The sequence below is a fragment of the Octopus bimaculoides genome, chromosome 4 (assembly GCF_046866305.1).
Source record: "Octopus bimaculoides isolate indiv1 chromosome 4, ASM4686630v1, whole genome shotgun sequence".
Classification (NCBI taxonomy): Eukaryota; Metazoa; Mollusca; class Cephalopoda; order Octopoda; family Octopodidae; genus Octopus; species Octopus bimaculoides.
Window position 1 is genome coordinate 15,425,285 of NC_142931.1, and position 24,208 is coordinate 15,449,492.

The window sequence follows — 24,208 nt, forward strand, 5'->3', positions numbered from 1 at the left end:
ATCAATTTGTATTCAGCAAGCTATGAACATACATTTTGGTGGCAAACATTGAAATTAATGAGTTTTCTGATGTAGGTTACCCTTATTGATTACATTCTGAATTTACTAAACCCTGATCTACCATACCCAAGAATATGGCGCTTACATCTAGATAGGATCAGCTGCCTGCTTTGATTTTCAAAGTGTTACAACATATCTTTAAAAATAAAAATGTAGCCAATGCCGGCATGGCTGTGTAGTTAAGACATTTGCTTTGCAGCCATGTGGTTTTGGGCAAGTGACTTCTACTATAACCTTGGGATAACCCATGCCTTGTGAGTGAATTTAGTAGACAGAAACTGCATGGAAACCTGCCATGTGTGTGTGTGTGTGTGTGTGTGTGTGTGTGTGTGTCTCTCTCTCTCTCATTGTGTTTGTTACCCACCACCACTTGACAACCAGTGGTGGTTTATTTACATTCCTGTGACTTAGTAGTTCAGCAAAAGAGACTGATACAATAATTACCAGATTTAAAAAATTAAGTACTGGGGTATATCTATTTACCTAAAACCTTTCAGGGTGTAGAGCCCCAGCAAGTAAAAGATTAACGATAAAAACAAAAAAAAAATCTATCCCAAAAGTTGTTTGTAATCCTTGCCAATCCAACATTTCTTTATTGATGGCACCCACTTCTAACCAGGATAATATTGAACAATACAATGGAATTATTATGAACTACAAATAGAACTACAAACATTTAGTTTCAAAAAATCAGCAACATGAACCACCTTCCAATGTCATAAATATATAAATCTTGCCAGAATTATTTATCAGCCTACACCTTCTTAATTTCTTCGTGGTATGTTAAACGTACTTAATAATGGATGGGTTGAAAATGATATTTTTTTTCAAAACCCTTTGTTCCCTGTGAAGCATAGGCCACCAACGACTTTTCCCCATTGTTCTTAATTCTGGGCTATCTTTCTTTAACGAATGGTCTTCCTCTCCCAGGTTTTGGTTTTGAACTATCATTGATGCTTCGATAACTTTGCTGTTTTTCTAGGTAGGTGTAGGTCCTATGCAAGCCAAATTTGACTTCTGGGAATAGGTGACTCATATTAGTTTGACCTCTATCCTTTGACCTGCTCAGCACAAGAAGCCTACTGGAAGTTTGTGCTCTACAGGTATATCTCTGAGGGTCATTGAAGCATACAGGTCTTTTGTGGAAGGAACCTATGAAAGAAGTGGACCCAAGAAGACATGGGATGAGGTGATGAAATGTGATCTTAGGATTTGAGTCTCATGGAGGTGATGACAAGTGACCAGGACTTCTGGCAAATTGCTGTGCTTGAAAAGACACATCAAGCTAAAATCATGGTCATGGTCTAGTACTGGTGACATGCAAATGGCACCTGAGCCACTGACATATAAAAGGCACCCATGCCAGTGGCACGTAAGAGACACTGAGTACACTCAGTGGAGTGGTTGGCATTAGGAAAGGCATCAAGCCATAGAAATCAAGCCAAAACAGACTGGAACCTGCTGCAGCTCTCTAGCTTACCATCTCTAGTCCAGCTTACCATCTGATGTCTAACCCAAGTCAGCATGGAAAATGGACATTAAATGATGATATGGATAGTGATGATGATGAAGCCACCACACTGCAAGAAGTACAGGACCTTGTGGTGGATCAAAGATGACATAGTCGATACGTATCCATGTACAACAGTTACCCACAAACAGAGAAAGAGTCTCAACCAGATCATTTCAACCTACTAACAATAGCAGCTCATTCTTCCTCAAAACACATTCAAAGATCTTTAAAGAAGAAAAGAAGCGGTCATAGGATCGCGGTTTCGATTCCCAGACCGGGCGTTGTGAGTGTTTATTGAGCGAAAACACCTAAAGCTCCACGAGGCTCCGGCAGGGGATGGTGGCCAACCCTGCTGTACTCTTCCACCACAACTTTCTCTCACTCTTTCTTCCTGTTTCTGTTGTCCCTGTAATTCAAAGGGTTAGCCTTGTCACACTGTGTCACGCTGAATATCCCTGAGAACTACATTAAGGGTACATGTGTCTGTGGAGTGCTCAGCCACTTGCACGTTAATTTCACGAGCAGGTTGTTCCGTTGATCGGATCAACTGGAACCCTCGATGTCGTAAGTGACGGTGTGCCAACAACAACAAGATATACTATACCTATAAAAAAAAAAATGCAAAATTTTACAACTGGATTGGCTCTGATCATGCCTGCTTGACTAGGAATACATTGGGACTAAAGAAGAATGGTAACCGCATAGCTGTACATGTATGTGTGTTGTCAACTATATGTGTATGTGCAGTGGAGAAAGGGTATGAATAAAACATGTTTGCTAATTCCATCTCCAGAATAATTTCGGTGTGTCATTTGGACAATGCTTGTGAACTACAATACACAGCTATAACATGGTACCGGAATGTTAATAATTGTTTATAGTTTCTATTATGTGTCATATATATGCGCACATGCATGTGTATATGCATGTGTATGTATGTATTCTATCTTTCTATTCCAGATTGTTCTTAGTGAATAAAGCTATGTCTTATTTCATTCAATTTATTCAGTAAGAAAATAAATAAATAAACAGCAAAAAAAAAATTTGTTGGACATGTTATTTACATCATGAATTATTGATGGAAGATTACTTAGAGAAGCTGAAAGGATTTTTCAAACCTAAGAAATTTAATGCCAATCCAGCTTCTACCACCACCAAAGAGTGGTGCCACTAGGGACATTTCTGAGATCCATTGTATCTTATTCATCAAACAGGCTTCACACTTCCATTAATTATTTATCCTCAACAGTTTATGGCTATCTCGCTGATGCCGCTAACTACAAAGCTGTGATTCAGATACTTGAAACACAATATTATGACATCTAATGAAGTTTTTGCGTGCCATCTTATGACAAGCAGCTGCGAAGTATCACAGGAATAAATTGACAAGTTCCTTTAGGCTTTGAAATTACAATCATTGCTAAGAGTTTGCAATGCTATCAATGTGGGTCAGCAATATGGAGAATCAGTTAGGGCTACATTATTACAGGTCTCACAACTTGGTACATCTAGCAATGCTTGCTGGAAAAAACAGCTTTGGATTTGAAGATGTCACGCTTTGAAATCCACACTAACAAACAATAATGTGTGCAACAATATGGGATATTTAATCCTTTCAATATCAACCTGCTTGTGACTGTCCCCTGGTTCTATAATACAAACTTGCTATTTCAGTAACTGTGCTTTCCAACCACATGATTCTGGGTTCAGTCCCACCGTGTAGCACCTTGGGCAAGTGTCTTCCACTATAGCTTGGGGCTGACCACTACCTTGTGGGTGGATTTGATATACAGAATCTAAAAGAAGTCCATAGTATATATACATGTGTGTGTATGTTTTGGGTCAGTGATTGTCCCTCACTACCATTTGAGAACCAGCCTAGTGTTTACATCTCCATAACTTAGCAGTTTGACAAAAGAGACTAATAAAGTAAGTATAAGGCTTGGGAAAAAAAAGAATAAATACTGGGGTGGATTCATTCAACTAAAAATTCTTCAAGGCAATGCCCCAGCATGGCTGTAGTCACATGACCAAAACAAGTAAAAGATTTCAAACACCAGTTTCAAAATGACCAAATTATTTTATTAAATTCTTAATTATTTTCAAAATTAATTGAAATAAAGACAGTGAATCTCAACAGAAATATGTAACAAAAGGATCAATAGCAGCCATGATGTTGTTACCAGACAAATCTCATCAAATTAAAGCTATTCATGATAACATCTTGGTTGCAACCTATAACAACAATCACAGTCTTTGATTTCTATGCATCAAACATCATTCTTGTCACAACTGTTCATATTCATTAAGCCAGGTGTAGAAACTGTGATGAACAGTGTCACTACAGAAAGGTGTATATGTCAACTTCACTACATTCTGATACCTCATCCATCACTAATTCCAACACTTATGCTTGCCATAATAAGCGGCTTTGCTTCTGGTATTTCAAGATTGTCTCTTTAAAACTGTGAAAGATTTACAAGTCTCTGTAAGACATTAGTAGTTCAGAATTCTTCATCAGTAAATTTATCATAAACGAACAATCACCTATTAAGCATCATTCTTCCAAGAGCATGACTGCGGCTGACTCTTCCCTGTCCACTTGTATCCATGGTTACTGCTTGAACAACTTCAAACTTGTAAAGGCATGGATGGTAATCAGATTGACACTTGGTTGAACCACACAAAGAAGCTGCTCACCCTAATGTATCTGATGGAGAGAGTGCTCTGCTGGTCTCTTGTCTTAGGTTGATGACAAAAGTGTGCTTGGCTGAAGCTGCTACACAATTATCTGGCTGAGGAAAGATCTGTTGTAATAACTCAATACAAACTCTGTGTGTGTGTGTGTGTGTGTCATTATCTTTTAATGGCCACATTCCATGCTGGTATGGGTTGGACAGTTTAACAGGATCTAATGTGTCCAGGGACTGCATCATGCTTCAATGTCTGCTTTGGCATGGTTTCTATGGCTGGATGCCCTTTCTAATGCCAAACACTTCACAATATATACTGGGTGCTTTACTTGTGCCACTAGCACTAGTGAGGTTGCCATGCAGCTAACAAGCCTATAAGACCTGCAAGGTGGGGCGTTTTGCTTACAGATAGGGCTTGAACTATGTAAAAATACACACAAACATGTACCTATACACACACACACACACACATACATATACACACTCACACATACATATACCAATAAGCATATAAGTTTGTATATATGGTACAAGCCTAAATATATATATAGATACTTAGACACATATACATATACACGAAAACATGTTCCACAATGCCTGGACAGGAAGGTATGTCTTCCCCTGCCCAGTGTGTCACCAATCCAGTCTTTTTGCCATCTCTTTAAGATGCAACAACTTCAAATACATCTTCATCACTTTGTCCTAAATATTCCTTGGTTTTTTTATCTTCAGCCAATTTCATTCACTTTACACATGCAACAGGGACACATAAACCACAGACCCACCCCCAGACCCCAACCCCATTCAGCAGTAAAGAGAATCATGCATCTTATGTTCTTTATCTAGCAGAGAGAGAACATTGTATAATATTATATGCTTGTTGAGAATGAATGACAGACGTGAATGAAATAAAAGGTGTTTGCCGTTTCCACCTTCAGAACAGTTTTGATGTGTTGCTAGGTTAACATTTACAAACTACAACATACATCTATAATACGGTGCTAGAATGTGACTATTGTTTATCATTCTTCTCTTACATGTCATGTAACTGTTATTTCATCTTGCTCTCGCTCTATTCTGGGCGGTTGTTGCTGAATAAAGCTATTTCCCTATTCAATACACACACACACACTTTCCAAACAAGACAGGTACATAGACACAAACTTTTTACTTGTTTTAGTCATTAGACCATGGCCATGCTGGGGTACCACCTTGAAAATAAGTACCCCAGTACTTACTTATTTTAAGCCTGATACTTATTTTGTTACTGTCTTTTGTCAAACTGCTAAGCTACAGAGATGTAAACACACCAACACCAGTTGTCAAGTGGTGATGCAGGGGGGGGGACAAACACAGACACACAGATTTGTATGTGTGTGTGTGTGTGTATATATATATATATATATATATATATATATATATATAGGTTATGAGAGGTAATGGTGTCAAGAAGACCCAAAGGTGTCAGGTAATGCTGAGTAAGTGCTATAGACAGACTATATATATGTTTGATGGGCTTCTTTCAGTTTCCATCTACAAAATCCACTTACAAAGCCTTGGTCAGCCCGAGGCTATAGTAGAAGACACCAGCCCATGGTGCCATGCAGTGGGACTGAACCTGAACTATGTGGTTTTGAAGAAACTTCTTACCACACAGTGATATCTGCACCTATCTACAATTTTCCCTCACATGTCATGGTAATTGTTATTTCATCTTGCTCTTTCTCTCTCTCTCTCTCTATTCCGAGCTGTTTTTGCTGTCTAAAGCTATTTCCCTACTCAATGTACACACACACACATTAACAAAGATTTGCTATTTTATTTCCAATAATTCAATATCTACCTTACAGAAAACTATTTGTTCTGTCATCATCCTCTCAATATTCACAGACCAGCAAGGGTCCCAAAATCTATGAGAGGTCATTTACATGGTCATTGACCTGTTACAAATAACAGTCAAATCTGCCTCATATTACATTCTGCTGTCTTAAAAATAGACAGAATGATTTTGATTATAGTTCTGCTCAATCAGGACTCACCCAAACAACAATGACAAAACATGATCAAAATTTACAAAAGGAGAAAGTAATACAAAAGATCAATCCACAGGCATTGTCACTCCAACCCAACCATCTGTATATAAACAACCTATATATAGACTAAAAGAGTAGGTGTTGAAAATACAATAAGAATTTATAGTTGCCAAGTTGCTGCCTAATATTTCTATGATTAAAGAATTTGTTTACCTCAGGTTGACAGTCACCTTAGGTGAAAGAGAGGACTTAAAGAATAGGATATCCAAAGCCTAGAGAACATTCTGCAGTCTAACAAAGGTGTGGAGAAACAAAGGTTTAGGCTGGAAAATGAAGCTGTTCAAGACATTGGTCCGACCAGGATTACTCTATGGATGTTAAAACAGGAAAGTGACAAAAGTGGAAGGGAAAACAATAGACAGCTTCCACCTCACATGCTTAAGGAGAATACTTGACTTTGGCTGCAAAAGTGTTTGAATTGAGATGACAAGGTGATCTGTGATGAAATACGATGCAGATGCTGAAACTGGATTGGAGATGTCCTCAGACAAAATTGAGAAAGCAAGTCTACAGTGGCACTATAGTGGAAGCCTGAGGGGAAAAGAGCAGCAGGGGCACCTTAAAAACACATAGCAAAAGATCATTGACAAGGAAAGATGACGAGAAGAGAGGTGAAGCAAGAATGAATCCAGAACTGTGGCAGAAAACAGAGCTGGTTGGAGAGATTGTGTTGTGGCCTTATGTGCCCTGTGGCATGTAGAGAACTAACTAAAGCATGCGTGCTTTTCCACACTTTTAACCCTTTCGATACCAACCTGCCTGAGACTGCCCTTGGTTCCTTTATGTCACAAATTTCCTGTTTTATAATCACCTCAAAACTTTCCACCAAAATTTCATATTACTTTATGTTCCAAATACCAGCTTACTAATGACCAAGTTATTTTATAAAATTCTTCATCATTTTAAAAATTAACTGGAACACAGGCAGAGTATTTCAACAGAAATATGGTAACAACAGGATTAACCCTTTCGTTACCAACCCGGCTGAAACCGGCTCTGGTTCTGAGTACAAATGTCCTGTTTTCAAAAGTTTTGAATTAAAATCTTCCACCAAACCTTAGTCACAATTTATGTTCCTAACACTAGCTGAATGATAACTAAGTTATTTTACTAAATTCTTTGTTATATTTAAAGTAATTGAAAGAAACACAGAGCATCTCAAAATAAATACAGTAACGAAAGGGTTAAGATTTATGAAAGAAAAGGTTAAATTCTGTAAATTCAAGTTGAAGTGACAGAAACAATCATTTAGAGTAATTTTCTACAAATTAGTTTCATACACAACAGAGGAAACACTTGATCTCTAACATTTTGATTCAGTATCATTTATGTTAAAATCCACAAAACTTTGGTATTTTATTTCAGGTATATCATCCTTATTGTTTTAATGTCTGCTTTTCCGTGGTTTCATGGGTCAGATGGAGTTTATTGAGGCAGGTTTTTTTATGGCCAGATGTCCTTCCTTTTGCCAACCCTCACCTGTTTCCAAGCAAGGTGATATTTCCCTGTGGTCAGATATGTTAAGGCAGGATATTGGAAATGAATGACACTGCACGCATGACAGTGACACTTGTTTACAACTATCACGCAATGTCAAGACAAAGAGATAGAAACTTTCTCTCACACACATACACATAATGGACTTATTTCAGTTTTTTTATTTTCTATGAAATCCACCTGCAAGGTGGGTCAGTCTGACCCATGCAAACATGAAAATGTGAACATTAAGTGATGATGATGATGAGTGGCTGTGTGGTAAGTAGCTTACTTACCAACGACATGGTTCCGGGTTCAGTCCCACTGCACGGTACCTTGGACAAGTGTTTTCTACTATAGCCTCAGGCCGACCAAAGCCTTGTGAGTGGATTTGGTAGACGGAAACTGAAAGAAGCCCGTCGTATATATGTGTATATATGTTTGTGTGTCTGTGTTTGTCCCCCGCCCCCCAACATCGCTTGACAACCGATGCTGGTGTGTTTACGTCCCCGTAACTTAGAGGTTCGGCAAAAAGAGACCGATAGAATAGGTACTAGGCTTACAAAGAATAGGTCCTGGGGTCGATTTGCTCGACTAAAGGCGGTGCTCCAGCATGGCCACAGTCAAATAACTGAAACAAGTGAAAGAATAAAAGAAGGCAACAATTGAAAAGATGCATGTGTGCTGCATTTTCTAACATTTTTCAGCAACGAATCAAATCTTGATGACTAATCATATGTTAATGTGTTTACAAATATTTTGTTTATATACAAATATTTTGTTTATATATTTGCTTATGTACTTCTCTCCTTTGCATTGTTATATTTCCACTGATTTATTCAAAGTTGGCTGTGCCATAGGAAAGAAAGCATTGTATAAAACTAACAACTAATGTTGACAGATTCACTGCAATAATTTAAGAACAACAAAACTAACCTCGTTTACAACACATTTTAATCAAAATTTCCAGATACCTGTTATGCCACAAATTCATATTGTTAAAAATAACACCAAGAAGTAAAAATATAAAGTTCTCATTTGCATATAACTCTCAAGCTTCGTTAAGGAATTATCAAACAGTAAAGCAATGTAACATCTATTTAGGAATGAAATAGTACCTTAAGCACAGTGTGAAATATTCAGCAATAGCAAATGGAAACAAAATCAAAAAATATCTGTTGGAGAATCAGCTAATGAAGCCAGGAATGTAGGTAAGCTTCAAGACTAATTTGCCAAAATATCCATCAAAGTTGGAAATATGAAAATGGTGAAATTTCTAAAATAAATAAATAAATAAATAAATTTCCTTTGTCCTTCTCTTCCAATGATGTATCGACTTTATTTACTAATATTTTTTATATTTTTTTTAATTCTTTAATTTTATTCATTTTTTTTTTAAATAGTTCCTTTCCCCTCGTTACCAAAAAAAAAAAACAATCAGCTCAAAGAAATTTCCCTTGGGAGCCAAAATAATGAGTAGAAATAATAATAATAATAATAATAATAATATAAAAATATACATACATGTTCTTTGGAATTTTAAAGTCTTTTATGGCAGTAATAGGAAAAAAATGTTATTGCAGTTACAATCACTCTTCACTCAATCATTGAACCTAATCCAACCAAATTGGAAGTCGGGCAACATTCCAGGTGGTGAAACACACACACACACACACACACACACACACACACACACACACACACACGCACACAAGCACACCCACACACACAATTCTAAAAGGAAATTTTAGCAAATAAAAATTTCTACAAATAGAAAGAATGAACATACAACATTGATAAACCAACGAGTTATAAAGGAAACCATAGAAAACCCAGCTGCACCAGTTTTGTGTGTGTGTATACACACTATTTACATATATTTACATTATATATATATATATATATATATATATATATATATATATATATATATACACACATACATACATACATATATATATATATATATATATATATATATATATACATACATACTCACATATATATACACACACATATATATATACATATATATACACACACACACATATATATATATGCATATATATACACACACACACACATATATACATATTTACGTGTGTGTGTATGTATGTTTATATATTTGTGTGTATGTCTATATACATACATCTGTAGAAACTCTGCCAAATTAGATTGGAGCCTGGTGTAGCCATCCGGTTGCACCAGTCCTCAGTCAAATCGTCCAACCCATGCTAGCATGGAAAGCGGACGTTAAACGATGATGATGATGATATGTGTATGTATATATATATGTGTGTGTGTATATATATATATACATACATATATATATAAATACAGACAAGCGCACACACATACATAGATGCACCCACTACCCACCACCACCCCACAATATAATAGTCTAGATATTCATTCAGTTCCTATTGTTGCTGTTAATACCATTATCATGTCTACATGTCTATCAGTTGCATGCCTGTTACATATTAATTCAGAAGTTTCTATCTGTTCCTTTTACTTTCCATTTTTAGACATCGTTGCTTAAGTTAATTAACTTTCAACATTCTTCAGATGTTTCCTCATTATCATTCAACACACACACACACTATACATTATACACACATGTTTGCATATATATTGCACATTACTAGCATAGTTCTCTAAATTCCAAATTCAGCCATTTGCAAATGAACTGTTACAGCAAGTGTTTCAAAATTTAATCAATCAAAATATATTTAATCATAATCTTTTGAGGGTCAAGAACTTGAGGGAAAGAGAAAGACAAGGAAAAGATAGACAGACAGATAGACAGACTGACAGACAGACAGTGTGCACACACACACATGAGAGCTGAAGACAATGTTCTCTGGTAGAAGTGAAAAATAAAAGGGTAAAGAGCAAAAAACCCCTTTGGTCAAGAATGACCATCAGACTCCACCAAGGAAGTTTCCCTCTGAGGCACAAGTCCAGGCAAAGTTGTTTGTGGAAGATCAGCAGTTGTCCATGCATACCAGCCTCCCCTCTCTGCACCACTGATGTTATCCAAGGGAAAGGAAAAGGTTGATACAGCTTAGCACACCAGTGACATTGCAACTCATTTCTACATCTGAATGAACTGGAGCAACATGGAAAATAACACAGCACACACATCCTGGTCTGAGAATCAAACTCACAACCTCGTAATTGTAAGCCCAGTGCTCTAACCACTAAGCCATATGCCTTCACATAGAAGTGAAGGTAGTTAACTTGATAAGATATTGGTCAACCATCACATTGGTATTAAGTGCTCCATTGCATATTTGAGCTATATACTCAATTCCCTAAATTTTAATTCACATTTTATTCATTTGTGCATTTCATGTAATGTTTGATTTTTCATGTTAGCAAGGTTTAAACAGTGGGGAATTAAGGCAAGACTTTTAAAGCAGGTTACTTTTACTGTCACCAACCTTTGTTTCTAAATAAAGCTTTTATTTATTTATTCATCTTTTATTCCAGAGAATTCGAAAGCACAGAGCTAGCAAAGGATTCGTTGACAGGAAATGTCAGCTGATGTCACTGTCTGTAGCCATCAGAGTAGTTCTGTAAATGTCCACACACATAAACACACATATGACAGGCTTTCTTCAGTTTTGTTTCTCAAATTCTCTCTCAAGTCTTTGGTTAGCATGAAGCTTTAGGAGAAGATAATGCCCAAGGTGCCATGCAGTGGGACTGAACCCAAAGCCACATGGTAGAGAAGCAAACTTCTTAACCACATAGCCATGCATGCACCTGTGGGTTTCAGTTCAACTAGTTATCAAAATTAGAAAGCATATCAGGTGACATTACAATCTTAGACTGATGCCTTAACCAAGAGAGAATTTGTTTCATATCTACATAAAAATATAATAAATATATTTTATATCTACATAAAAATAACTTAAAGATAAGAAGTTCTTTTAATATGGATATGCTCTCTTTCCTTGGTTTTGGTCTTGTGATCTAAGAATTAATGCAATAATCTGAAATATCAGACTTACATGATCTAAATATACTATTAATTATACATCTTTTTGATCAGGAGATTTTTTGGGGGTGTTAAGTTGCGTAACATTAAAGTGACATCCATTTGTGGTATGCTCCTGGCAAGCTAAGTCTATATGCTTAGGTTTGATTCCCAGTCAAGCAATTTTACTTAATCAACTCATCAATAATTTGTAGTTGTAGTCAACAGTAGCCTGGAACTGGATAGGCATTACCAGGATGACATGGCTTCTACACACCACATGAGGATGAAATCTTGTGTGAAGGGTTGTAAGATGTATGTTGCGTAACATTTTAGCGAATCAGTCTTACATTTTCTAATTGGTTGTTTACCACATCCAGATTTTTTATCTTTGTTCAAGGGCTCTGCTCATAATATGATTTTGGTTTCGTAACTGAACGCAATAACCTACAGATACTCCATGAACTGCTATAATTTAGAGTTATGAGGTCCATTCAAAACATCTGAGTGTGTATGGTATCGAACTACCATGGTGTATTTAGGCAGTATATTTCATTCTAGATACTTTGGTTTATTGGGTTATCAGGAATAGGAATCAGATTCAATAGAATTTTTACTTGCTATAGATTGCTATCCTATACAAAAGGGAGATTTATTTTTCATCTGATTAATGCTATGAGAGCAGAGAAAACACCGGATTTTTAAAAAATCTCCCAGGAATTATAAGGTATTTACATTGTATTTAGAATTATGGTTAGATACAAACCTTGGTAGTCAAAAATTACTTTATACTGCAATGATCTTTTGACATTTCTATCACACCATTTTATGCAGAAATCATCTCAAATTCAAAGAAGTATCAGTTACAATCAAGATATTGGATCACCTAAAGATTCAGAATATAGTCTCTATCACAATCATTCCATATATAAACCATCTCTACTTCCAAGAGATTTCATAGCTATGGTTAGAATATTAGATGAACTACAGACATAAAGAGAATTAGTTTTACATGTGAGAAATTTAATTTCAATTCTACCACTAGCATTCACACTAGACAGCTTCTACACAGTCACTCAACCTGCAAGAAACAACAGTCACATCTCTTTGAAATCACACTATGATTTCAAAAGATAATGTCATCTTACAAATCTTTTAAAGGATAAGATGGAAGTGACAGACTGTCTCATAGGCCTGTTAGATTAGGGTTTGCATAATCTAAATTAAACAATAATTGTAGTGTGACTTTAGGCAAACTATAAGATTCTCATTGATTTATTCAACCTTAATGAAAATAAATGGCTTTACCATTTCTATTTCACAGTTGGATGGTTGGCATAAAGTAGTGTATTTGGCCTTAGGTGGTTTACATTTTGAGACCTACTTATAGATTATCTGCTGCTAAAAATTTATGCAAAATATTTAAACTGGAAGAATTAGTCAAGTAAAGTCGTAAGGAAATGGATAAAAAAATGTTTAGAAAATGCTTTAGAGTTAAGAAACGATATATTCTTTTATATTCTATTTGTTGCAGACACTGGATTGCGACCATACTGGGGTACCACCCTGAAGAGATTAATCAAACAAATCAACTTCAGTACTTTGTTGAACTATTAAAGTTAGAAACATAAACAAACCAATACCAGTTATTAAGTGCTAGCCAGGGGGAGCACACACACACACACACACACATATCTATCTATCTATCTATATATATATATATATACACACACACATACATACACATATATATATACATACATACACATATATATATACATACATACATACACATATACATACATACATACATATATACATACATACATACATACATACATACATACATACATACATACATACATATATACATACATACATACATATATACATACATATATACATACATACATACATATATACATACATACATATATACATACATACATATATACATACATACATATATATATATATATATATATATACACACACACACAACAGTTCCACGCAATTTTCATCTACTGAGTTCACTCAGAAGGCATTGGTCAGAGTGGGGATGTAGTAGAAGACACTTGCCCAAAATGCCAGGCAGTGAGTTAGCAATAGAAATGGCACCTGACTGTAGAACATTTTGTCTCGACAAGTTCTATCCGACCTATGCAAGAATGGAAGAGTGGCTGATGATGATAAGTGCCTGGAGAAAATGGTGGGGTAGTCATGCTTGGAATGCGTTTGCACACTGACCTACACAGTCACGCTGGGTAACAGTCAGGGACTAAAAACAACTTATCCGGTATGTCAGATAAGAAAAGTTTAATGTAAAAAGTGAAATTTACTCTTTTACTTGTTTCAGTCATTTGACAGTGGCCATGCTGGAGCACCGCCTTTAGTCGAGCAAATCGACCCCAGGACTTATTCTTTGGAAGCCTAGTACTTATTCTATCAGTCTCTTTTGTCGAACTGCATATTACGGGGGCGTAAACACACTAGGATTGGTTGTCAAGCGATGGTGGGGGGGACAAACACAGACACACAAACACACATTATATATATATATATATATATATATATATATATATATATACGACGGGCTTCTTTCAGTTTCCATCTACCAAATCCACTCACAAGGCTTTGGTCGGCCCGAGGCTATAGTAGAAGACACTTGCCCAAGGTGCCACGCAGTGGGACTGAACCCAGAACCATGTGGTTGGTAAGCAAGCTACTTACCACATAGCAACTCCTGCGCCTATTACTTTAGAAAAGTTTTTTTTTTTTTTTTTTTTTTTCCATTTGAAGAATGGTCTTAATGAATAATTGTTGTGTGACTTACCATAAGACTGGGTAGATCAGTTGGTCAGTGTTTTGATGCTTTCTCTTTAGACATGATTATAAACAAGTTGCAAGAGGCTGGAGGAGTATTCTAGATGACAAAAAGAAAAAAGAAACAAAATAGAATTTTTCTCATCATAATAATTCATAATTGACATTTTTTTTTATAACTAATATCTTTTTGCTTCTACTTGTTTCAGTTGTAAGACTGTTGAAGAATTTTCAGTTAAATGAATCAAACACAATGTTTTCTTTTTTAAATTTTAACCCAGTACTTATTTTATCAGTCTCTTTTGCTGAACTGCTAAGTTAGGGGACATAAATAAACCAACACTGGTTGTCAAGCAGTGGTGAGGAACAAACATGTATGCATGCACACACACACACACAGATATATATAAAAGCACACACCTACATACATTATATATCATCATCATCATTGTTTAACGTCCGCTTTCCATGCTGGCATGGGTTTGACAGTTTGACTGGGGGCTGGCGAGCCAGAAGGCTGCACAAGGCTCCAATCCGATCTGGCAATGTTTCTATAGCTGGATGCCCTTCCTAATGCCAACCACTCCAAGAGTGTAGTGGGTGCTTTTTACGTTCCACCGGCACGAGGACCAGTAAGGTGGTACTGGCATCGGCCTCGCTCTAATGGTGCTTTTTACATGCCACCAGCACAGGACCAGTCAGCCGGCAGTGGCTCAAATGGTGCTCCTTACATGCCAGTGGTACAGGTGCCAATCAGGTGGTACTGTCATCAGCCACAACAATGGCTTCACTTGACTCAACAAGTCTTCACAAACACAGTTTATTCTCAGTGTTCATTGCCCCTGAGCATTTGCCACACACAAAATCTATCTTCCCAGTCAGCCTTCTTTTGATATTGCTGCACCTCTTATGTGTCCATAGCTTACACTGAGTACATCTTATGGTTCAGTGGTTAGAGCATTGGGCTCACAATCATGAAGTAGTGAGTTCAATTCCCAGACTGGGCTGTGTGTTGTGTTCTTCAGCAAGATATTTTATTTCACGTTGCTTCAGTTCACCCTGCTGTAGAAATGAGTTGCAATGTCACTGGTGCCAAGCGGTATTAGCCTTGGCCTTTCTCTTAGATAATAGTGGTGGCGTGGGGAGGCTGGTAAGGATTGGCAACTGGAAGGGTATCCAGCTGTCGAAAATCTGCCTCAAGAAATTCTGTTAAAACAATGATGAAGATGACGATAACCTAATAAATTCTCAAATAAACATTATTACTCATAGTAAATATATTCTTTAGTTTATTTTTTCTTTAACTTTTACAAGTTTTTTGTTTAATTTAAATTCATATGATTAAATATTTCAAATTAATGTCGTTCCAAAAAAATCCCTTGGGTGTCTTGGTAATTGTTATATCTGAGGAGGAAGGTATAATTCTCATAAACCATGGTGGTCTTGTCAGATTAGTAAGTCTGAAAAGTATGTGTGAAGTTGATTTGACTGTTACTGTGTTGCTTGAAAATTACATTTTAGCATATCTCAGTCAGTGTACTGGAAAAAAAGGAAGTCTAACTACATAAGGCGGCAGATTTGGGTTATACGGACCGCATATAATCCAAATTGATAAGTTACATGTGTTTCGCAACAACCAGATTTGTAATATGGAAACGTACACCATTAATAATATTCTCAAAGAAAGAGAAAAATGCTGTTGCAGTATTAAAATCCTAGTGTTGGGAGAGGGACAGGGGTAGGGCTCATGAAGGGATGGCATCCAAATTGGATAGACGAATATTGAGGTGGTTTGGCCATATGGAGAGGATAGATGAGGAGCTGATGGTAAGGAAGGTGATGAGGGCTGAAGTGGTAGGCAGCAGAACCAGAAGCAGACCTCGGTTTGTGTGGATGGATGGAGTGAGGAAAGCTTTGGTGGTTAGAGGTGTTGGAATGAGAGAGGCAAGAGAGTTTATAAATAATAGGAAAGCTTGGAGAGTATTTGTGGGTGGAGGAGTGAATTTTGATGTTGCTCAAAGGAGTATGGGACCAGTACAATGCGGTGGGGGTAAAGCAGCGTATGCTATTGGACCCTGCTGCTGATATTGGGGGTTGCATTCTATGCCTTGACCCCAGCATAGAACAGGGCTCGCTCCTTTCAGCTGGGAAATGAATGGAATGCCTGATGTGTGTCTTGTGGCTACCTGTTCCTAAAAAAAAAAAATGGGGAATAGTTCTGGGTGTATATATATATATATAATTATTTTTGAAAAGTGTATGAAATCTTTAGATTCCTATTTCCCCTTTCTTTTAATTCTTGAGCTTTTGATGAATAAATTGTTATTGCTTTCGAGATAAGTTAATGTGAATATAATATGGCTTTATGGCGCTTTGTTTGGGGTTGTATGTTTTTCACTTGAAATCGTACTAGAACTGACAGTACTTTTACTCAGGTAAAATAGATTTTAGTGTTACATTGGGATGAGTTCAATACAAAAACTATTCTTAATCAGTGGTAGGAGCTCTCTTTTGGCTAGGGAGCAACTAGGTGACCTCCCTAGTGCTGGTGCAACAAAAAAATAATGAAAAGAAGATCCAGTATTCTCTGAAAAATGGTTGATGCTAGGAAAGGCATCCAGCAGTAGAGACCATGCCGAAACAGAGACATTGGAGCAAGATGCAATCCTCTGACCTGTCAAATCCTATCAAACCATCCGACTCATGTCAACATTTTAAAACGCAAAAGATGATGATGATGATGAAGACTCATACACTAGAAATTATTTATACAGTGAGGTTTGTGAAGAGAACTAGAAATAGTACATATTTTGGCTCATTCAAATTGAATGTAAATATAATTCCACAAAAAGAAAAGACATCTTGTATATGAGAAAGTCAAATGCAAGTATTGTAAACACACCCACCCACACCCATCCATGCACACACACACACACACACACACACACACACACACACACACATTTTGTCTGAGAGAGGAATTTTTTTTTTTTTTTTAAAGTTCTTAGAGTGTTTATTTACAGTAACAAAATTCGACCAGGTGACGTTCATTCAATAATTGGCCTCAATCTAACTTAAATATCAACAATTCCTGTGCCACACTGTCAAATTCTCCTAGAACTAACCTTGAACTTTTGTTTTTGCTTCTGGCTGCTCAATTATTTCACACAGCAATCAGTATGGAAAATATCTAAGCAACAAACAAGAAATTGCTCAAATAAAAAAGACTAACCATCATCATCATTATTATTTAATGCCTACTTTTCCATGCTTGCAGAAGTCAGATGGAATTTAATGAGGCAAATTTTCTATGACTGGATGCCCTTTCTATTGTCAAACCTCGCCTCTTTCAAAGCAAATTTCCTCAATCTTCAAGTTCTGAGTTCAAATTCCACCAAGGGCGACTTTGCCTTTCATCCTTTTGGGTGTTGATAAAATAAGTACCAGTTGTAATTGACTGCTCCAAAATTACTGGCCTTGTGCTAAAATTTGAAACTGATATTTTCCCATAGATAAACATGTTTTTCATGGAAGACCAGAAACAAACAACCTTGTTTATATGGCAATGATGCTTGCTTACAACCATCATGTGATATCGTAATATCAAGACAAGGATACATACAAACAAACATACACACACACACACACAACAGGCTTCTTTCAGTTTCCTTCTACCATATCCACTCACAAGGCTATAGTAGAAGACATTTGCCCAAGGTGCAGCACAGTGGAACTGAACCCAAGACCACATGACTGGAAAGTAATCTTCTTGACCACAGAACCATACCTAAAGAATGAAAATTACAGTTGCTTTGATTTGTAAGATATTAAAATACATTTTGTTCCTTTGCCTCACTCATTAATCTGGTATCTAGAACATTAATTTACATGGAATTTTGATGAATGACTTCAATTTAGATTACTTTAAGGCAAGGAGTTTGTAAGATAGAAGCAGGGATAGCTTAAGCGTATAGGTAGCAAAAAGGTTAAGAGTATATAGGTATCAAAAAGCATATGGGTCTCAAAAATGGCACAGGAGTGGCTGTGTGGTAAGTAGCTTGCTTACCAACCACATGGTTCTGGGTTCATTCCCACCGTGTGGCACCTTGGGCAAGTGTCTTCTACTATAGCCTCAGGCTGACCAAAGCCTTGTGAGTGGATATGGTAGATGGAAACTGAAAGAAGCCCATCATATATATGTATGTGTGTGTATATGTTTGTGTGTCTGTGTTTGTCCCCCCCAACATCGCTTGACAACTGATGGTAGTGTGTTTACGTCCCCGTAACTTAGCGGTTCGGCAAAAGAGAACGATAGAATAAGTACCAGGCTTCCAAAGAATAAGTCCTGGAGTCAATTTGCTCGACTAAAAGGCGGTGCTCCAGCATGGCCGCAGTCAAATGACTGAAACAAGTAAAAGAGAAAAGAGAAGTAAAAGAGGTGTACAACCTTCAGTGATATATAAGAGCCTGGCTTAGTGAGAGGAAGGAATGGGGGAAAAAATTATTATTATGTTGGAGACTGGACTGAATCTTTGCAAAAGAGTAGATTGTACTAAAGACAGTTACAGACCAGATTATGGTGTTCACCTGAGCAACAAGTAAGTCTATTACTGAAGAGACCCTAATCCTAACCCCTGGGAAGCTGTGATACAGTTTCCATCAGTCAAATTTTAGTTAGGGGCTTTGGTCAGCCCAAGGCTAGTTAACTTTTTAGCATTTAAATTGACAATATCCAGCCCAAATATTTTGTTTTATCTTCAAACTGACCAAGTCCAGCCTCTCACACCTGTCCTATGATATGATTCTAAAAATAAACAATCATAACTTCAAAATCTCAAAGCTACAAGATAATATGGGATTCATCATCATCATCATTTAACATCCGCTTTCCATGCTAGCATGGGTTGGACGATTTGACTGAGGACTGTTGAACCAGATGGCTACACCAGGCTCCAATCTAATTTGGCAGAGTTTCTAGAGCTGGATGCCCTTCCCAACGCCAACCATTCCAAGAGTGTAGTGGGTGCTTTTACGTGCCATCTGCACAGGAGCCAGTCCAGCAGTACTGGCAACGAACTCGCTCGAATGTCTTTTCATGTGCCACTGGCACAAGTGCCAGGAAGGCGACGTTGGTAACGATCACGCTCAAATGGTGCTATTTACGTGCCACCGGCACAGAAACCAGGCAGCTGGTGCTCTGGCAACGATCACGCTCGGACGGTGCTCTTAGTGATTAACTAAAAATAATGTGAATAAATAATCATTTCATTTGAAAGAGAAATATGAATGCTAAAGGGTTAACAACTTTCAACCAAGAAAGCACAAAGTGGGATTGAACAAGAAACCAAGTATGTACAAAGTGAAGTTCTAAACCACACAGCCATACCTGCTCAATGCAGGAGCAAAATCTCCTTCATTAAACACTCTGCATTCTGTCAAGTGAGGACTGATGAGTTGTGTAACTCAAGAAAAGTTTGCCAATACACTGAAAAATAAATGTGGGAACCACAACAACAACAATGATATCAATGGTGATAACTCCTTGTTGAAATCAAACTAAATTCGATGACTGGCACCCATGCCAACATCGTCTCCTTCATTGGACACGGAACTCAGCTTGCGAAGACTTGTTGGGGCAAGCGAAAGCGAAATCGTGATGGCACCTGTGCCCAGCGTCGCCTTTCTGGCACTTGTGCCCGTGGCATGTGTAGGGACTTTCAAGCGAGATCGTTGCCGGTGCCCTTGGACTGGCTCTTGTGCGGGTGGCACATAAAATACACCATTTTGAGCGTGGCCGTTGCCAGTACCTCCTGACTGGCCTTCGTGCCGGTGGCACGTAAAAGCACCCACTACACTCTCGGAGTGGTTGGCGTTAGGAAGGGCATCCAGCTGTAGAAACTCTGCCAGATCAGATTGGAGCCTGGCATAGCCATCTGGTTTCACCAGTCCTCAGCATGGAAAGTGGATGTTAAACGATGATGATGATGATGATTGGAAAACAAAAGCAAAATATTTGGAAACATCTAAAACCTGAAAGACTTTGAAAGTTGCTTTAGGTGGAACAAGAGACAAACCTCAACCTGAATACAATTCTAGTCTATCTCACATAACTCTTTCAGCTGAACTGTTTTCCATTCCCTGGCAGCTAACTGAACTAAGACATCTAGAATTAAGTACACAGATTGAAAGATTTTTATTGGATTTCAACACTCACAACAACTTATGAACTGGCACCAAATATTCAACTCAGTTTTGTTTCTTTTTCCATTATACAACAGAATGAGAAACCTGGATGAAATATGCACTAACAAGCTTTGCAGAAAGTCGCATAACCATAACAGTAATAAAGAAGAAAAAAAAAACGGAAAAAATCAATATTATTATTTATTTCAGTGGTTCTCAACAGAGGTCCATATATGACTTTATTGTTAAAATTTATGTGCAGTAAACTGTGTAATACTTCTACAATACACATTTTTATTTTCTTACAATTTCTAATAATATTTGATTATAAAAATACAATTAGATTTTTTTTTATATATATACATCGAATGGCTATGGAGATTCAGTAGGGTAAAAGACAAAGCAGAGGGGTCCACAGGAAAAAAAAAATGGTTGAGAACCACTGGTCTTTTTTTATTAGAATTTATCAAAACCATATCAGTGAAATCACTAATCAGAACACTGTTATAATGTTGGGGCTAGTTACATATTATCTGACCAATGACAAATCAAAAACAAACAAGGACTTATTAAGTATGCAATTATGAGCTTACAATACTGATTATAACTGGACATTCTCTAAGAGAAAGAGATAGGGGAAGGAAGAGGGAGGGAAAAGTCATTTCTGAAATAATGAACATAAAATGGCTTACTTTAATGAAGGTATCAGTAGGACACTTAAACTTTCTTAAGCAAAAAAAAAAAACAAAAAAAAAAATCAATGCATGTATGCATAATGTATACATTCATGTCTTTTCATCTCTCTTCAACCTACATCAATTATAACAACAAGAAAATGTCTGCAGTCCCCTTTTTTTTTCTCCCTTAGATTCTATTTTTTCCTAGCAATCTAAGAAAGACAGCACAACAAGTCTCATCAGAAGAGAAGAAGAAAAAAGAAAATGTCCACTTATTTTTATGAATTATGTAAAGAAGATGAAGGAAAATGGTAAAAAAGGAAGAAATACAATAAAGCATAGGAAGATATTTATTATCATAATCCAACATGTTTCTCTTGTCATATTTGACTATTGAACAAGGTAATATGCATTTTTACATGCACTCAAATCTCTCTCTCTCTCACAAGCATACATACATACATACACACACACATTCAGATACACATACATACACACATACCATTTTATATTATTCTAATTTATATTCTAAGATGTAGCTGCTGGCAGCCAACAAGATCCTTGTGCAGAGGAGATGCTGTTCCATTCTTGTGGATAATGAGTCTGGAAAGTCACAAGAAAAATATGGTCTCTTTAGCAGACAGCTTTTGTGAAGACAACAAAAGCATTCTTCATTTTTACAACAAATAGTGTGTGTATATATGTATATACATATATATATATAAGGGTAGATATATGAATGTGAGTATATATGTATGTGCATCAAGAGAGGAGGAGGAAGAGGAGTGCTTCTTCACCCTAATTTTCTTTCATCCATCCCAACCCATTGTTTTTCATTTATAAAGAATGAAGAAGCAGGAATCACTGCAAGCAGACCAATACATAGGAACCTTCAGCACAGAATAAATGGATAAATAAAGCAAGAACAAACAAAAAATAAATAAAAATACAGTATGAGTCCAGGCCTAATGCAGAAATATGTTTGCAGCAGATAACAAATGGAACTAAACAAGTTTTCAATGGATTACAAAACAAAAAAAAATAGAAGAAAAAGAAAAAGAAAAACAGTTGCATTTTATAGGAAGGGAAAGAAAGATGGGGGGGGGGAAGAGAGTTGAAATGGGATACCCATTAAATTTAGAGTGAAATTGAATAGCAAAGCTATACAATAAATAAATATCTTAAATAGAAATTGTTGATAGATTTAATTTAATTTAATAAGTAAGAACTGCTTCGTTATACAATTTTTTTTTTTTTTTTTTTGTCGTTCTTTTAAGTTCCAAGCAAATGTTTGTTTACTCCACACTGCTGTTGTAGCAAGGACTATTGATTTACCCCCGAGGAGGGGAATGACAGGGGGAGGGGGGAAGCAGAGGAGAAAAGTCAAACATGACGGAATTTCTACTAAGAAGTGATGATCAAGGTCTTGATTTCAAATTTTGGCACAAGGCCAGCAATTTCAAGGGTAATGGTAGGTTGATTACATCAACCCCACAGTTTAACTGGTCCTTGTTTTATCAACTCCGAAAGGATGAAAGGCAAAGTCAACCTCAATGGAATTTGGACACAGAACACGAAGACAGACAAAATGCAATTAAGTATTCTGCCCAGCATGCTTTTCTTTGATTCTTTTATTCATTTCAGTCATTTGACTGCAGCCATGCTGGAGCACCACCTTTAGTCAAACAAATTGACCCTGGGACTTATTCTTTGTAAGCCTAGTACTTATCCTATCGGTCCCTTTTGCCGAACCACTGTGTTACAGGGATGTAAACACATCAGCAAACATACATACACGCACACACACAGACACACACACATATATATATATATATATATATATATACATACACACAGAGTGTTTAAAAAGGTTGGTAGCAAAAGGGTTAAAGAATTGAATGGCTAGGAGGATCCATCCAAGTAAAAAAAGGAATCAAGGTGTTTATAGGTGAAAACAAATGGTTGAGAAACACTGGTTGAAAGTAAAATCACAAATTGTGACTTTTATGCTTTCCCCAAAGTCATAACAATGAAATAAAGAGAGATCTTAAGAAAGACTAGTTAAAGTAATTATAGGTTGAAGGCTTAGATGTTTACTTTGCAATTGAAATCCTCATAACACAAGGTGAGGTATAGGTGCAGGTGTAGATGTCACTATGGGCACAGGTGTGGAGGTATGGTTAAGAAGTTTGCTTCCAACCATTTAGTTTCAGGTTCAATCCTATGCATGGTGTCTTTCATTATAGCCATGGGCCAACCAAGTCCCTGTGAGTGGATTTAGTAGACAGAAACTGAAAGAAGTCTGTTGTACATGTGTGTGTGTGTGTGTGTGTGTGTGCGTCACCTGCCACCATTTGACAACTGGTGTTGGTTTGTTTACATCCCCATAACTTAGTGATTCAGTAAAGGAAACTGATAGAAAAAGTTCCAGATTTAAAAGGAAAAATTAAGTATTGAGGTCACTCTGACTAAACCCCTTCAAGACAGTGCCCCAGCATGGCCACAGTCCAATGACTAAAACAAGAAAAAGATAAGAGAGAGCATTTAGAACCTACACAGACAAACTTCCTTGTAGACTGGTTAAACATTAGAAAACCTCAGTGAACTAAGTCTATTATCTGACTTTAATTCACTTTGAATCAATTTCACTTCACTTACACGCATAGTAGTAATGCTTATGATAAAGTTTTAATGAAAAACTTTGT

General features: G+C 36.9%; 1 protein-coding gene across 15 annotated transcripts in view; it reads right to left on the reverse strand.

The window, feature by feature from the left end:
• Nucleotides 1–24,208, reverse strand: part of LOC106877240 (uncharacterized) — a 156,995-nt gene that overhangs the window by 71,043 nt on the left and 61,744 nt on the right. For all 15 annotated transcript variants that reach the window (XM_014926142.3, XM_014926126.3, XM_014926104.3 and 12 more), the window contains one exon: nucleotides 14,654–14,743. In XM_014926142.3, the coding sequence (XP_014781628.1) occupies nucleotides 14,654–14,656 (3 nt within the window). In that variant the 5' untranslated portion in view covers nucleotides 14,657–14,743. The remainder of the gene's footprint in view (nucleotides 1–14,653; nucleotides 14,744–24,208) is intronic.